Source organism: Glycine max, chromosome 17 (genome assembly GCF_000004515.6).
Source record: "Glycine max cultivar Williams 82 chromosome 17, Glycine_max_v4.0, whole genome shotgun sequence".
In the NCBI taxonomy this organism is placed as follows: Eukaryota; Viridiplantae; Streptophyta; class Magnoliopsida; order Fabales; family Fabaceae; genus Glycine; species Glycine max.
In genome coordinates, this window is record NC_038253.2 from 6,086,427 (window position 1) to 6,103,256 (window position 16,830).

The following is a 16,830-nucleotide window of genomic DNA, read 5'->3' on the forward strand; positions in this document are numbered from 1 at the left end:
AATACTAAGCCAAAAAAATGTACTACTAGGGAATCTTGATATCACAGGTCAAGGCTTCAATACTAAAGCTACTTTAAACCGTGAATTCTGTCGCTTTAATGAAAAATCAAAAAAGAAACATGCCCAATGTTGTGAACTTATTATGTGTTTTGTTTGTAGTTAAGATTACTGTTATTACGTGTTAATAATATAGATCTACCCGATAATTTAAATAAAATAAAAGATTTTAATCATTTGATAAAATTACTTTTCATCTATCGGATTTTCAAACATGTTCTCTTAAGATGTGTTGGAATCTGTTTTTTAAAATAATGTTGAATGTCAATCCTGCTGTTTTTGGAATGTGCCAAAGTGTAAAACCAAACACACTATTAATAAGGAAGTAGATTTGTAAATACCAAGTTTTTCATTGACTGTGTAGTCTAGTCAAACAGTATGTGGTCCTTATAGTTAAAATGTTGAGCTGTATAATCATTTGCCGAAAGCAAAAGCACGACAAAATGCGGTACCAGAGTCAATAAGCTGTTTCTGGAAGCATTAGGGTAGGGAGCACCAATACAATTCAGCATGAAAAATCCATGGTGATCACATGGCACACCATTTTCAAATTTGTTTGTTTTTTAATTCACCGTATGGGTTGTTCCCTGTTTCTCTTGTCAGCTTCAGTGTGGAGTGTTTCCTAATTAGCATTTGATTTCTCAAATAATTTTATGTTTGTCTTCCCAATATAATTAATTTATTTCTCCATTTTATGAAACGGTATCTTTGGTGCTTGTTCTGTTGTATGAGCAATTGTACATTACAGCGTTTCCGTTGGTTTCTCTTGCATTCCCCACATGTCTGTTTATTGGCACATGGGTTGCTAATTCACTTGCATCTTACTTTTATTCATTGAAATTTGAATCACGTTGCGGAATATTTCTCAGCCTTTAATTGCATGAATTTTAATTAAAAAAATTTATTAACCACATCTAATTGAATTAATTTTAATTAAAAAATATTTTTTTTCCAATTTATTTTTCATTAAAATTTAATATCAAGAATAAAAAATAATCATTGAAATTAAAACTGAATGTATGAGTTATTGTTAATCTTGTGACATTGTCTTAGATTTTTATAAATAAAAAAAAAACTAAAACCTCAATTAAATAAAAAGTATTTTATCGATAATAGTATTAAATAAGAGAAAATTAGTTAATATTTAAGAAAAAATATTTTTTTTCTGAAACCAGGAGAATAATATGTTATCAATTTACTTCTAATCGAGTTCCTTGTTCCCGGATGTATTGAATTCACCTGGCAACTAGGTATTGCTATGGACTTCATCCCATTTGCTCTTAAGAACTTTTGGATTTGTGTGTTTCCTGGGCTAGGGTGAACTAACTCTTATGAATTGAGTTTGACTTATCAACAAAAATCAAACTCAAATCTTTATATGATTCATTAATCTTGAAAATTGTGCCAACCATCATTTAGCCATAAACCTTCTCATTAATCTTGAATACTTTTCAAAGTAGTATATTTTAGTACTGCAAAGAGAGTAACATAAAGACTAACGAGCTAATATCTAAACACGTTTTTCACAATCACAGATGAGCACCGGACAATGGATACATGAAGAAGGAGCGGGTGCTGGATATAATATAAATGTCCCCTGGGAGAATGGGGGTGTGGGGATGCAGATTAATTACTTGGCAATGTGGGAACTCATCTTACTTCCTGTAGCCAAAGAATTTAATCCAGATATAATTATAGTTTCTGCTGGATTTGATGCAGGTATGTTATTGTAAAATTTGAGATTTTCTTTATACTGCTTTGGAAGATTGTTAGCAAGCATTTGTTCTTAAAATGTAGTTTGTGTTGTATAAGAAGGGACTAATCCTGTATTTTGGGAGAAACTATTATTTGGTGTAAGACCACGATGAATGATTTGTAAGAAGGAACTAATAATCCACATGTTAAAGAAGTTAGCCGAGACCACGAATGATGTGGTGATCTTGGATCTAATAACAATTTCTCGTATTTTGGATCAGTTGACATGCTAATTTATCAGTATTTTTTTAAAGCTAAATAAGTAATAACTACATTACATACACCATTACGGAGGATAAGGGACTTAACGGAGTGTTAAGTAAGGGAGTAGTATCTTTTAAAAATGTAACAGCTGTTGGTGACCCTTTCGGATGATGTAACTACATACATCATTTTGCTACTCTGTTTTGTTGGAAAAGGTTAACTTTAAAGACTAAATTTTCATACTCCTTTCATATGTTTATTATAATGCTTTTGTAAAAAAATGTCTATTGTAATGCTATATGCTTGTTTTCTTAATAAAACAAAACTGTTATATTTTTTAAGGTAAGTGTAATTAGTAGCGAAATTGAAAATTAAATATGTAGGTGTATAATTTTGTGTATTGATCATTTTCTTTTTCTATCTTATATGCATAAAGGTTGACTCCTAATATATATTAAAAAATATATAAAAAGTAATAAATAAATGATTGATTAATTAAAACAATGAACAATAAAGTAGTAAGTTACTATATATTTTTTTGTTAAATTTATAATAATATATTTTATTTAAGAAAATATGTTTTTTTTACTCATGTATATTACATTAAAGTTGGGGACATAACACCAATAATAATATTAATCAATTTAATATGAAACATGTACATCTCACATAATAATAATAATAATCTTTTAAAAAATTGCATCTCATTTATAATCATTCTTTGTCATGTACTAATTAAATATTGGAGAAAAAGTATTTTATCTATTATGCTTATTTATTTTACTTGATATTAATCTTTTAACGATATAACTTTTTTTTATTATGCAAGATTCATGGAATTTCCATATATCTGATACTAGTGATAATTATATATTACTATTTTCAATCACTATTAAACTTGTAAACCACGTGTAATTATTGATAAATTAAGTAATAATAATTAAATACTAATACCTATAGTTCCTTTTTTTAATTTGATATTTGTATATTTAGAAAATTAATTTTTTTAATATAATAAATGAATGAATAATATTTAATTAATAAATTTATGAATTCAAATACTTATTAATTAATAATACCATTAAATCTATTATCTTTCCCAAAATACCTAATAATAATAAATAAATAAATTGTCCAAAATGTCCTTATTTTAGGAGGGAAAAAAGTATGCCAAAACTTTTCTACTTCCATATGTACCAAAATAAATGATATTTTATTTTTTTAAATTAAAATTCATAAATATTATAAATGAATGCAAAGTAACCGATTAATAAATGCATGCATGAATTCAAGTACTCATTAATATTATTATTAAATTTCATTATCCTTCCTCCAATAATAATAAATATGCATCTAATATTCACCTTTTATTAAATGCACTAATTAGTATATAGTAAATTTATTACTGCTATTTTCCTCAAATTACGGTTATTGTTAAAGGAAAAAAAATACTAGATAGTACTGTAAAAAAGTAACTCTGGACTCGTATTCCGAAAGGACAGATAGTTTTGTAAGAAAGAGTGAATTCCCTCCTAAGCCAATCAAACAATCTTTGTCTTCCATTGAAAAGGAAGAAGTGGAGGGAAATTGAAAGGGAAAAAGGTATATAAGCGGAAAGAATAGAGTTTCAAATTCAAAATCACTTGTTTCTCACTTCTACTTTCCTTCACTCTCCGAGAAACCATGGAGCGTGAAAACGAGAACAGCGTCAACGCTCAACGCCGCGTGGGTTTACTCTACGACGAGACTATGTGTAAGCACCACACACCAGACGACGAGGACCATCCCGAGAACCCTAATCGCATCAGAGCCATTTGGAACAGACTCCAAAGCGCCGGCGTTCTCCAACGGTAAAATTCTTTCACGTTTCATTTTTAGGTCTCTTTTCTGTTGCTCTCATAATAATCTCGCTGTTTTTTCTTTTTCTTTTATCGTGTTTTCCAGATGCGTGATTTTGGAGGCCAAAGAAGCTGAAGACAAACATCTACTGTTGGTGCATTCTATAAACCATGTGAATCTGATTAAGAACATCAGCTCAAAGCAGTTCAATTCGCGGAGGCATAAGATTGCCTCAAAATTGGGTTCCATATACTTTAACGAAGGTTCATCAGAGGCTGCGTACCTTGCCGCTGGCTCTGCAGTAGAGGTCGTATTTACAGCGAACTTATGAGTTTTTTGTGTTGTTCATTAAATGTGAATGTACTGTATTATTGAGTGTTTTCGGTTTTCGAATATATGTTATTGTCTTTTGTCATGTTAATAGCCGTGATTATGTTTGATATTTCAGATCATTGAAACATTTCCTGTTATCGTCTTACTTTGCTTTACGTAGAAGGAAATTTAATAGCTGCTATTTGGACTTGATAATGTTTATCTCTGTGGCCAAGATTTCTTCTGTTAAATCCATGAAATTGTTATAATTTGACAGAGGTACCAATATTTTTACCATCTGTATATTTTCTCTCTTCCTCTTGGTGACCCGGTGGGGCATAGGTTCTAGCTGCAAAGCTGCCTCTTCTTTTGTGGCAGTAGTGCTGCGTACAATACGTCTAACCCTCTGCGGACCTTATGCTTAATCTTATTAAAATAAGCTGTGCCTTACTCAAAAAGTTTATGAGCCTAACTGATTTTGTCAAGTAGGTTGTTAAAAGAGTGGCAAGCAGGGAATTGGATTCTGCTGTTGCCATTGTTAGGCCTCCGGGTCATCATGCAGAACAACAAGAAGCTATGGGATTTTGTCTGTTCAACAATGTGGCAGTTGCTGCAAGATATCTCTTAGACGAAAGAGTGAGTAACGTAACTCCTCCTACCAATTCCATATTTGGAAAACTTTTAGCCTTTAATTTAACAGTTGGTTACTGTATTGACACCTTTGCTTTTCTGGTTTTGCCGTCTGCATGACAGCCAGAATTAGGTGTGAAGAAAATATTAATTGTTGATTGGGATGTCCATCATGGAAATGGTACTCAAAAAATGTTCTGGAATGATTCTCGAGTTTTATTCTTTTCTGTTCACAGGTGTGTTAGTTATTTTCACTTATTTTCTGGTCAGCTTTACTGGTTGGTGATCTCATAAGTGTTTGTGGTTCTGTCAAGTATTGTAATGGGGCTTGACATTGAGTGCTAGACTGTTTCCCCTTCTTTAAACTATTGATTTAGGGTTGGGTCTCTGAGTATGATTTCCAATTTTAGGAATTCGGTTAAAATATGTTGTGTTTTTCATTTCTTTTTTAGTTGATCACTTGATCCTCAATCTTATCAACTTTTTTTATTCATGCAGGCATGAGTTTGGGAGTTTTTATCCAGCTAATGATGATGGATTTTATACCATGATTGGAGAAGGAGCAGGTGCTGGATATAATATAAATGTCCCCTGGGAGAATGGGCGATGTGGTGATGCAGATTACTTTGCAGTGTGGGACCACATCTTGCTTCCTGTTGCTAAAGAATTTAATCCAGATATAATTATAGTTTCTGCTGGATTTGATGCAGGTTTGTCATTGTAAAATTTGAGACTTTCTTTTATTTTTTTGGTAGGGGGGATCACTTGTTCTTTATACTGCTTTTGAAGAATGTGTTCTTGGAGTAATGGGAGTAATGCTTGCATTTGGGTCAGTTGATATGGTAACTTATTATTATTTTTAAGTGTAATAAGTAATAATGACTTGGTTTTTTAAATGTAACAGCTGTTGGTGACCCTCTGGGAGGATGCCTTGTCACACCATTTGGTTATTCTGTTCTGTTGGAAAAGGTTACTTTTGGTTGAATTTTCACGATTACTTCTTTTATATGTTTATTGTAATTCTAGTATGCTACTTGTTAAGACAATGCTGCTATATTTGAAGTTAAGATTAGTTATTAGCAAAACTGAATTAAATATGTAGGTTTATAAGTATGTGTGTTGATTATTTTCTTGTTTCATCATGATCACTAATCTATTTTTCTTCAATTATTCTCCCATTTTTTAATATTTATAATATATATATATATATATATATATATATATATATATATATATATATATACATATATATCATATAGTACTTATTAATTTTAAATTTTGAAAAAAAAAAAGTGACAGGATTAATATGCTGATCACCATATCAGTAACTGTTTATGTATGCTTTTTCCTTCTATATTTCAGTTGATGAATTTTGCTGAAGGTAGGATTGTATTGATTCTAGAAGGTGGATATAATCTTGATTCCATCTCAAAATCAATGCATGCCTGCTTGGAAGTTTTGCTAGCAGACCAGCCTGTTATTGGATCTGCAGAGGCCTATCCATTTGAATCTACATGGCGTGTGATTCAAGCGGTAAGAACATGTGATACTGATATATGATATATGTTGCTTCCCTCTTAGGGTGATTAAAGAACTATTTTTCTCTTTCCCATGCGGTGGGGGAGGTTATCCATTTCTTTCCTACCAAAAAATGGTCCTTAAGATGTACAGAAGATTCTTTTAATGCTAAAGTGACAAGCGTATTTTGCAGGTTCGCCAGGTTTTAAGTCCCTTTTGGCCTACACTTGCACGTGAATTACCGCACAAGTTAATCTCACCAATGGCACCACCTCCGGTAATGTACCTTTCCATAATAGTTGTTTTCTCATAGGTAGTTTAGCTAATGTGATACATATTCTTTCTTTTTTAGTATTCGGCATAAATCGTTTTAAAGTTGTGTGCGAGGTTATATAAATGGGAAATAAAGATTAAATATTACTGATCAAGTAGTGTTCAAGTAATTTTATTTTGTGTAATTTGTAATTTCATCCTCACCTAGTGACATAAGGCTTTGTTGTTGTAATTTTTAATGTCTTTAGAACTACAAACTGGATGTCAAGGTTGATTGCTGTAAATCATATTTAAGTTCTTTGTAATTAACGAATTTTTATTGGCATGCTGCCTAATGGCCTTTGCTGGCTTACCCAATTTGAAGCAAATCATGACCTTTGACTTTTGATTAGAAAGTTGTCTAACTTTGAAAAGTCTCATGGCAATTGAGTTAATGTGCCAGACATAACTCGTCCTTTTTAGGGATCTTTGGTTTTATCAAATAATTAACTATTCTGTCTTTTCTATGAATGCCAAATACAGACAACATTAGTTATGCTACAGTTTTCATTAAACTATGGTGATCTGATAATAATGATTCATGCATGTGTGTAATTGTGCATAATTCTGGAAGAACTAAAATTCCGAACACATTTTGCTTAATTTTTGTAATCTTGCATCCATTCCTTTTTGTGTGTTATTGTATCTTGTTTCCATCCTCTATATGGGAAAATACTCTGCTGATTTTTTATTTATTTTTTTATTTTGGGCTTTGCAGTATACTCTTATCTCGAGCTCTGACACTGAGGCTGAGGATGATAAGGGTGCACTAAGTTCAGAAAATCTTGTTGAACTTCTTGAGGATGTCATAAAACCACTTTCTGAACTGAAAGTTGATGCTGGTAACCATGATCCCTAAATATCTTTTATAATTAGAGAAACACCCCTGGAAGTGTTAATATTTTTTTTTCCACAATATATAATTTTAACTCCTTAAGTTTTGGCATTTGGTGTGTTCCATAAGACTGTTGGGTTTTGGTCCTCTGGATTGGCTTTGGATCGACTGGAGTTGGCACAATACATTGGTGATCTGATGTTCCGTCACTTATTACTTGACAAGTTATATGCTTGATGCAGATAAAGAGACTGATGTTTCTAGTACTTGGCGATCGGAATTGTCAAATGTTTATATATGGTATGCCTCATATGGATCAAATATGTGGAAAGCAATATTAAATTGCCACCTAGCAGGTGGACAGGTAATGCAGCACAACACTCAAGTCATATTGCTTTTTCTTATAGAAGTAATGATCTCTTTGTATAGGGATTGAAACTCGGTTTTAAAGAAAACTACTGATTTATGAGGCACCATCACAAACATGCTGTAAATATATAAACAGTAAACAATAATACAATTATAAATAAATGATTATCTTTTATTCATTTCAATCTTTCCATCAGCATTTATGATATTTACAGTCAAAATTTGGAAAGTTATTTTTTGTTTGCTTTTGCCACCTTTTCACAATGCTGTCATATATATATATATATTTATATATATATTAAGGGAAAGGTAGGCTAGCCGTGGAACTTTTCTTTTATTTGAATTTTGAACGTAGTATAATTTGCTGTAGGTGATTGCGTTCATACTGTGAAGAGTGAACAATCTGACAATATTAAGTGTTAGCCCAAAGTAATTGGACAAGTTTGTTGGGCCTATAAATAACTTCCCCCTAAATATGAAACCCCATGTCTGAGTGGGGGAGGAAGAGGTGTTTTTAGGAAGGTGGTGAGAGGTTGAGGTATGCAGTCTTGCTAGTAGCTATGGAAGGTTTTTTCTCTCTTTGTGAGGTTCTGGAATTGTATTTTCATCACCTTCATGTGGCTGAGCTGTTTAGGCCAGTGACTTGTTTCTCTTTATTTTTGTATTGAACTTTTTGTTATTTTGGTTATCTAACATTAAGTCCCGTGCTTCTGGCTTCAGGGTGATGAATATGTATTGATTGTTCAGTTTATAAAGAATTTGCAACCTTCCTTTCATTTCTTGCTTCCACCCTCTCTTTCTCTGTAGCTTTGTTTCTTCTGTTGTCAGTTATATTTTTATGAAGATTTTGAGAATGACATTCAGGTGGAAGGCATGAAGAAGGACTGTTCTGGTTCAGTGAATAGAACTCTGCCAAAAGCGATCCTGTGGAAAACTTTCCCTTGTCATATATTTTTCGGTTGTGATTCATCACATTCATGGGGTGTGGGAGGTGTTGCATTTCTTAATCCTGAGAAAAACTTTCAGCACAACACCTACATGTGCCTGTACAAAATTTCGTAAGTAAACCTCTCTAGTTCAAATCTTCTGTTAGCAGAAAGTCTGTCTCTTTCAAAGCTTTCCTGTCAGAGCATGACATTGTTCGATCATTTCTTTTCATTTTTTGTGGGCTTTCTTATGTATCCAATGGGGTTGACTTTACATTCTCGTCCATGTTTTTTACAGGCTAGAGCAGTTCAATGATATTTTGTTTCAGGAAAATGCTTTAAGCCTTGATGCAGGCTCTCCTTTATTTGATATAACTACCGTGAATGCTATCTCTAACAAGGAGTTCAACTCTCTGGAGGTTGTCAAGGTATCTATCCCCTGTCCCTTCTCATTTTTCTGATAGCAATTAGTTCATGTATTTTATTTCCTCTTTTACTTTATTCCGTGTGTGTGTCAGATGGTCACAACCTTTTCTTGATAATGTCATGCAGGGTGCTTGGTATGGCAATGTTGTCTACTTAGGAAAGGAGCAGGATATTCCAGTAGTTACCATGACGTGAGTATCAAATTATACTTTCTTGTGTATTTGCGTGACTTAATTGTTGATCTGTATGAGCATGATATTATGTTACCTTAATCAGGTGTTCACTTCTTGATATTGGAAATTTCAAATCTGGGAAGCTACCCTTACGTGCCCCTAATAAAGCATATGCCAACACCTTAATAAAAGGGTTGGTTGATGGAGAACAGCTTTCAGAGGTGGAAGCCATCGCTTACATAGAAGGTGCTGCTAAATCATTGTAATTTGCATAGGCGTGCCATTTATTTTAGGTGTAAAATCTTCTAGAATAACTTACTCGTACAAAAAAAGATTCTACTTGTAGATATTGGGTAACTAAACCTCATAGTATTGCTACGAGATTCTGCATATTTCTCCTAGTTTTGGATGTGCCGTGCGCAGCTACACTTTCATTTGCTACAATGCTGGTGCAGCGCTGCATGTATATTTTGAGTGCTAACATTTAGTTTTAACTAGAATATTTAGGGAAATTGTCTAAATGATTGAATTGCTGCTTTATCTACCACTAGTCATACCTTTTTTTTTTTGGCTTCCCATTTTTTTTCCCCTTTGGCTAACAAATATTGGAAATTATTTTGTGGGAATCTTCCGATATTTGGTTGTATTGAGGATGAAATTGAGAGTTGATCACGAGTTGGTGATTGCCAAGAAGTCGTGAACATTGTGGTGTACATGAGAGATTATTCCATCTCAGTGACTATGATTTCTGGTGACTGTAATAGTGGAGGATTCACTTGGAAGGACTCTAATATTTAAGTCATGAGAAAATAGAATTAAGAGATTTGAATCTGCTTGAAATCATATCTCAATATATGATGATAGGTTAGACCCTTAATTATTTTTATAATGTTCAAAGGGTTGTTAGAAAAGTGTTTAGTGATTAGAAATGGTTGAGGAATAACTGTTTGACATCCATGTATTACTAGTTATGTCTACTTTGTCTACTTGAAGTTTGAACATTTGCTTGACTTGTGATCTAGTCTAGCATGCCATAATTAGGTTTGTCTAGGACTATTATCCCTAAGATAGTGCTGATTTTGAATTGTCAATTGATTCAAATAATTGAATCAGCTAACAACCAATGCTAGTAAATTGCGGCCATGGTGTTATGGCTGGGCAAATTTTTGACGAAAATGCCATTGTATGGCAGTGCCATGGCAGATGCCAGAAGCATGGATTGCAGCAAGGCATCCATAGCAAAAAAGGCAGTTTTTAATTATAAAAAAAACAGGTTGTAGCCCAACTTGACCCTCTAAAAAAAAGGCTCAATTTGACTCATTTAAAATAAAGTATTTTAAATCCTTACCCGCGAGGACAAGCTTTCAACTTTTGTCTTGTGTGCATTTGCTGTTGCCATAGAAACCTACATGAACCTCTCCTTGCAGTGAATAACTTATTCATCAACGTAGACTTTTGCATCGGTGAAGACATTCACTGACAACCATTTTTGGTTGGCGGTGATATTATAGGTTACATATGGTGGTGCCATGGTGGACGTTAGAAGCATGGATTGCAGCTTGGCACCCATATAAAAAAAGGTATTTTTTAATTAAAAAAAAAGATGGGTCTGTAGCCCGACTTAACCCAAATAAAATAAAGGGTTTTAAACCCTAAAATTACCCACTACAAGAAGCTTTCAACTTCTCTGTATTGTGTGCATTTGCTGCTGCTATAGAAGCCTAAACGAACCTCTCCCTACAGTGACTTATTCATCAGTGTCGACTTTTGCATCGATGAAGACGTTCGCTGACAACCATTTTTGGTTAACCACCATACAATGATAGTGACATTATAGGTGACATATGGTGGTGTGCCCATGGTGATCGCCAGTAGCTTGGCACCCATGGCGAAAATCTGTTTTTTTAAACCTAAAATTACCCTCATTGAGAAGCTTTCAATTTCTCCATCTTGCGTGCATTTGATGTTGCTGTAGAAACCTACACAATCCTCTCCTTGTGGCGACCTATTCCAACTTCTGCATCGTTGAAGACATTACCAGCGACCATTTCCGATTCCGATGATTGCCATCTATGTTGAGTATCATTTTCTCTGTTGTTTTTTTTTTAATTACATTTTTTTTGTAATTTTTTTTAAATCTTTACATTAGTAGTTTAATACTCAGTCTATTTTCAATTCGACCAGCATTTCACGTATAATATTAGGATGAGTTAAACAGTTTCTTTCCAAGTAAAACCGGTTGACTAAATTCTAGTAATTAGTATTTTTCTGTCTAAGTCCATTTTAGACTAATTTTTTATTTAGTATGACCTGTTGTTTAAATTCCGGTTGACTAAATTCTAGTAATTAGTATTTTTTTTTTGTTCGTGAGAGAATAAGCAGTAAGGACTCTCCTTAGTAATTACAATCACACTCTAATTAAGTAAACTTCACTATAAATACTTTCCATAAACTACTTCTAATTTATACATAAACTAATTTTAATAAGAAATGGTTTAACTTCTTCAAAAACTAATCTAAACTCGTAAAAAAAGCCATTTTTTTCTTTGAAAATAAAAGATTACACAAGCAAGTGCTAGGTGCATAGATGCACCTTTGACAGTGGTGCATATTAGATCAATCAAACACACAGGCCAAGTTTAAAATAGAATGAAATAAAAAATGTTTTTTAAAAATTGAGTTTTTAAGAAGCCAGATTTGCTTCTTAAAAAACTAATCTGTTTTTTTTTATTAAAAAAAAAAACAAATACAGTTTGAACTTTGAACAGAGATACTAAAAGGCAGGAAACTGCTTATTTTATTAAAAAAAAATCTTGACAAACAAATTTAAACACCCAATATCTCAAAATATTAAAAGGAAAATTTAGAATCATTCAATCTCTATTACTAAATCATCCAATCTCTATTACTATGTTGACATACAAAAGGATCCCGTCAAATTTGTGCAGACCCTGTATCCATATCTTTCTCAACCGTGGCATAAATAACATAATGATTTCTGCCTAAGGATCACTTGAAAATGATTTTAACACTATATTTTAAGAATTAAAGAATGGACCAATAATTGGAGCAGGCCAATATCTGGACCTGGAACAATACTCCTTATACTCGGGGGAACGCTTAACTTGAATAATTCTAACTGTTGTTTCCTTCATCGACCTTTTATTGTCGCATGCCCAGAATCGCCAAGATGTTTATGTAATTTATTCCTGTGTATCAAATCAAACGAAGTTATATTCTGATAACAAAAAGAATTACCATTAGAACACTATAAAATTTGATAAACAAGAGAGACGTGAATTACCTTGTCTCAAACTCCTCTCCACATGCATCACAAATATTGCCAACATTCTTTGATGCCACCTTATTAAAGAAACAAAATCTGAATCAGATTGTAGATCACAAAAACCAGCTTAATCGTAAGGCACGGCCAGAAAACATGATCAATGTTATCCTGGCTACAACATAGAAACCACCGGACGTATCTCTACAGAAAAACTACAACAGAGAATAAACATAATGGTTGTGTAGAGAATGAACGAGCAAGGATTGTCATCTCAACTAACTAATTAATTCAAGGTATTCGTCAAGGGGTCAGAACAAAATGGTTGTGTAGAGAAAATAGGCCATGCACTGATAGTGCAAGTGCATAGCCATTAAACTCAAACAAATTTATTATTATGTAGTTAGAATAGTCTAATAAACAATAAAATTAAAGATAATTTAGTCTAATTAATGTAAAAGTTCCACTCCCATCTAAATCTCCTCAATTTTGAGAGGAGCCAAAATTGAGTGAGGGAATTTAGCCTACAGCACTCCATTTTCCTCCGACCAAACACTATGTTAGTGTAAGCCACCCACTAATATATACCACATTACCACAATTTAAACATTACTTCAGGTTTCATTCTACTTTTAAAATGCACTAAACATAAGACAGATCTCATATGTTTTGTCCCAAATTCTCAATTTAACCTATCTATCGAATGCTACCTTAAAAAAGTAAAACTATTGGAAGAAAAATGTGGGTTTCTAGTTCAGGAAACTACTAAAACAAAAGATGGTATCAGACAGCAGCAACAACTACATATATCTCCCGATTCATGAAGAACAGGCTTACTCAGAAGTTCTTACTTTTCCTTTTCTTCCTTTGGATGAAACTTTTGCTTTAGTTTTTGTGTCCTTGCCAGCTCCTTTTTTATCAGCCGCTTGCTGAGAAATATTCTTATCTCTACCTTTTTTATCAGCCGGTTGATTAGAAATCTTCTCATCTCTACCAACCTGCTCATTCTCTATACCATTATCCTCATTTTCCATAAAATGTTGGGAAGAAGACTCCTCTGCATGAGAATTATCATTTGCATTACTGATTATATCCTCATAATCCCCACTGGCAGCAGCCTCCTGAGACTCTTCCCAATTTTTCCTACCCTTCTCTTTCTTGGCTCTACGTTTCTTTCTTGCCCCCTTTTGGTTGTTATATTCCATAGGGCCAAGCTCATCATCATTCTCATTTTCAATTGGCAATGGTGCCACTGAAGTCTTGGGTTTGTGTGTTGAAGCTCGTGGTTTTCTGTTCTTGTGCCCAGCCACCATTGCTTCAAGAACACCATTTTCAATATCACCTTCTTCTTCTTCTTCTTCTTCTTCTTCATTGCCATCCTCATCAAAACTAACAGACACACCGGCCTCTTCGCCTTCCTTCACACGTGAGGCATCAATAAACTCATCATCATCATTCAGTTCAATCCCATTTCTAGTCTCCCCCTCTTCAACATTAAGACCATTTTTAATCCTCGCCTCCAAATCACCAATCCCATTATCAGTCTCATCATTCACCCCAACTTCTGCACTTTCCAATCCCTCCTCTCCTTCTTCTTCTTCTTCCAAATCCTCCTCATCATCACCAATCGAACCCCTAAACTCAGCGACCCTCTCCTTATGCTTCTTGGACTGCTCGTGGTTCTTCCACTGCTTGTCACTTTTAAACTTCTTTTTACACAGCACACAGTATAACTCCTCATTCTCCCTCTCCTCCACCTCCTCCTCAACCACCTCCTCCACATCCTCGTCAACCTTAGCCCACTCTGGCTCCTCGTACGCCATAGCCCTCTCCTTCTTCTCCTTCTCCAACCTCCTCTTCCTCTCCCTCTCCTCCTCCTTCTTCCTCTCCTCCTCCACACTCCTCTTCACCTTCATATCAATCACCCTCTTATCCCTCTTCTTCACAAAATCCCCCAACCTCCTCACAGTGTCATTATACTCCCTCCTCGCCTTCCTCCTCACCTTATTATTCTCCTCCTCCATAATCCGCCGCGACTTCCGGTTCGGCCCGGCCATAACATCGTACTCATCCACCCAGCAAAAATCCATCACAGTACAAAACCCTAACCAATAACTATAAAACGCAGTAACCTGCGCGTATGGACTATCTAAATTACCCATAACAGGCGCCTGTCTAACCGCATCAGAGTCAAGCCCCAATTTGCGCGCGAAATTGATCTCGTTGGCGTGGATTTTATCGAATACATCGGAATAGACCTTGTAGAATCCCTTTGCGGTGTTGGTGTAGCCGGAATAGACGGTGTTGGAAAAGAAGGAGAAGAGGTCGGGGACGAAGGAGTTGGAGACGGTGTTGGGGTCGGAGAAGAGGATTTGGGAGCGGTGGGAGTCGTACCAGGCGCGTTCCTTGGGGTCGGAGAGGACTTCGTAGGCGTGTTGGAGTTCCTGGAACTGCGCGGTGGCTTCTTCTTGGGAGAGACCCGATTTCACGAGCTTGTCCGGGTGGCGCTGGAGGGCGAGGCGGCGGTAGGCTGAACGGATCTCATCGGGGGCGCAATCACGGGGGAGGCCGAGGACTTCGTAGTGGCATCGCTTTGCCGCCGACGACGACGCCATTGTTGGTTGCCTGTCCCCAAGGTTAGGGTTCCGGGTTTGCGTCTTCTGGTAAAATACCAAATCCTTGCTCTTATGGAAAGTATGTGAAATAGTGATTGATAAAATAAGGGCGGGTGTATTTGATTTTTTTTTTATATATATTATCACAAAATAGATAATTGATTATTTTTAAAAAATTAAAGATAGACTTTAATTAAGTTAGTTAACAATTTATTTTCTGAAATTGTAACGGTTAGGTAGTCAAAAACAACTCTTAAAATAAATAAAATACTAAAGTCAAATTTTCATCTAAAATCTATTAAGTTCTGAAAATTATTTTTAAAATAAGTATTTTTTTTTAAATCAAAAGATGTTTTTAAACCTTATATTTTTTTCTTTATCATCTTATTCAATATTTACTTTTGTTCAGATCCCATAATATCTAAGAGAGAGAGAATGAAATGTCCTTAGCTCAAAAATTAGCCTTGACATTCTCAATCCTCCCAAACAATGAACTTGGGCAGAGTTGTGTGACTCTCCTTTATTTATATGTAGTGTTCGATAATCTCGTGCATATTAGTTATTGGTATTGGGTCTTACATGTCACGCATTTTATGTGTGCATAATCTTGTCAATATTAAATACAAATGTATTGGTGTGCGTCCCTAACGTGTTAGAGACGTGGTGTGGAGCCTGGTTGTCGTCACATCTCAATGTTTTTACATACATACTTGGCAATAGAAGGCCTAAGATCATACACTCGTGCATCTAAGTCAATCAATTGTTCACGTATCGATAAGCGACCCTTACTCAATAAATTGTTAACGTGAGAGTAGGTTCTGATCGAGTGAGGAGATCAACATAAATGTTTAAGTAAAGTGAAAGTCAATCCCTAAATGATGTGAGTTGGACGAACCCTTCACAACTCACCAAGCAAGCATGGAACCTATGACATAAATGCGTAAGTGGATCCTTGGTGAGGGATGAGTCGGTGGGATCGTCCACAACCCACAAAACATTAAGCATGTGGCATAAATGGTTAAGTTAAAGTGAACGTGATCCTTAATGAGATGAGTTGGTCAAATGTTCTAGATTCAATTCTACACTTTATTTTATGATTGGGTTAACTAGGTTATAGTCCATGAACTTAAAAAAAAAAATTAATACATGAACAGAAGTTTAATTGGTCATAATTTCTAAACTTTTCCGTATCCAAAAGTTTGAATTATATTATATTTAACAATTTAATAGATTTCAAAAACTAAAAACCAAATTTTAAAAAGATTTAGAAACTAAAAACTTAGTTAACCCTTGTTCTTTGGAGCACCCTCACCATCTGTTTCACTATGATTGTTTACTTGCATTTTAAAATTTTTAAATAAACTTTAATAACAAAAACTAATTCTTGAATCATCTTTTATCTATTCCATTTACATCAAAACAAATAAAGTATAAATACTTTGAAATTCTTTTTTTATAAGAGCTTTGAATTTTTTTTTTCTGTAAGAGCTTTGAAATTCTTCATTGGCAAAACCTTTTGAAGTAAATTAATTCCTTTTAATTTTAGTTACTCTGTCCTCTTCAAAATAAATAGGTT

The 16,830-nt window shown here is 34.3% G+C and overlaps 2 protein-coding genes across 2 annotated transcripts; one reads left to right on the plus strand and one right to left on the minus strand.

The window, feature by feature from the left end:
- Nucleotides 1-3,536: 3,536 nt before the first annotated feature.
- Nucleotides 3,537-9,868, plus strand: HDA15 (histone deacetylase). Its single transcript, XM_003550654.5, has 14 exons — nucleotides 3,537-3,866; nucleotides 3,961-4,162; nucleotides 4,657-4,803; nucleotides 4,921-5,033; nucleotides 5,296-5,507; nucleotides 5,702-5,766; nucleotides 6,160-6,330; nucleotides 6,509-6,592; nucleotides 7,346-7,469; nucleotides 7,705-7,826; nucleotides 8,696-8,889; nucleotides 9,056-9,185; nucleotides 9,310-9,374; nucleotides 9,460-9,868. Exons 1-14 carry the CDS (start codon nucleotides 3,700-3,702, stop codon nucleotides 9,620-9,622), a joined length of 1,959 nt encoding a protein of 652 aa, XP_003550702.1. The 5' UTR covers nucleotides 3,537-3,699; the 3' UTR covers nucleotides 9,623-9,868.
- Nucleotides 9,869-12,218: 2,350 nt separating this feature from the next.
- Nucleotides 12,219-15,752, minus strand: LOC100795949 (DNAJ protein JJJ1 homolog). Its single transcript, XM_006600512.4, has 3 exons — nucleotides 13,491-15,752; nucleotides 12,661-12,719; nucleotides 12,219-12,565 (listed from the first exon to the last, which is right to left on the minus strand). Exons 1-3 carry the CDS (start codon nucleotides 15,252-15,254, stop codon nucleotides 12,508-12,510), a joined length of 1,881 nt encoding a protein of 626 aa, XP_006600575.1. The 5' UTR covers nucleotides 15,255-15,752; the 3' UTR covers nucleotides 12,219-12,507.
- Nucleotides 15,753-16,830: the final 1,078 nt, after the last annotated feature.

Bases quoted from the DNA above. Each gene is read 5' to 3' on its own strand.
- HDA15 (XM_003550654.5), top strand. From the start codon at position 3,700: ATGGAGCGTGAAAACGAGAACAGCGTCAACGCTCAACGCCGCGTGGGT. The intron at 4,163-4,656 runs GTCGTATTTACA...TTTGTCAAGTAG, and splicing joins CCGCTGGCTCTGCAGTAGAG to GTTGTTAAAAGAGTGGCAAG. The intron at 6,331-6,508 runs GTAAGAACATGT...CGTATTTTGCAG, and splicing joins CATGGCGTGTGATTCAAGCG to GTTCGCCAGGTTTTAAGTCC.
- LOC100795949 (XM_006600512.4), bottom strand. From the start codon at position 15,254: ATGGCGTCGTCGTCGGCGGCAAAGCGATGCCACTACGAAGTCCTCGGC. The intron at 12,720-13,490 runs GTAAGAACTTCT...TTCTTTAATAAG, and splicing joins CCAAAGGAAGAAAAGGAAAA to GTGGCATCAAAGAATGTTGG. The intron at 12,566-12,660 runs GTAATTCACGTC...TTTGATACACAG, and splicing joins GGAGAGGAGTTTGAGACAAG to GAATAAATTACATAAACATC.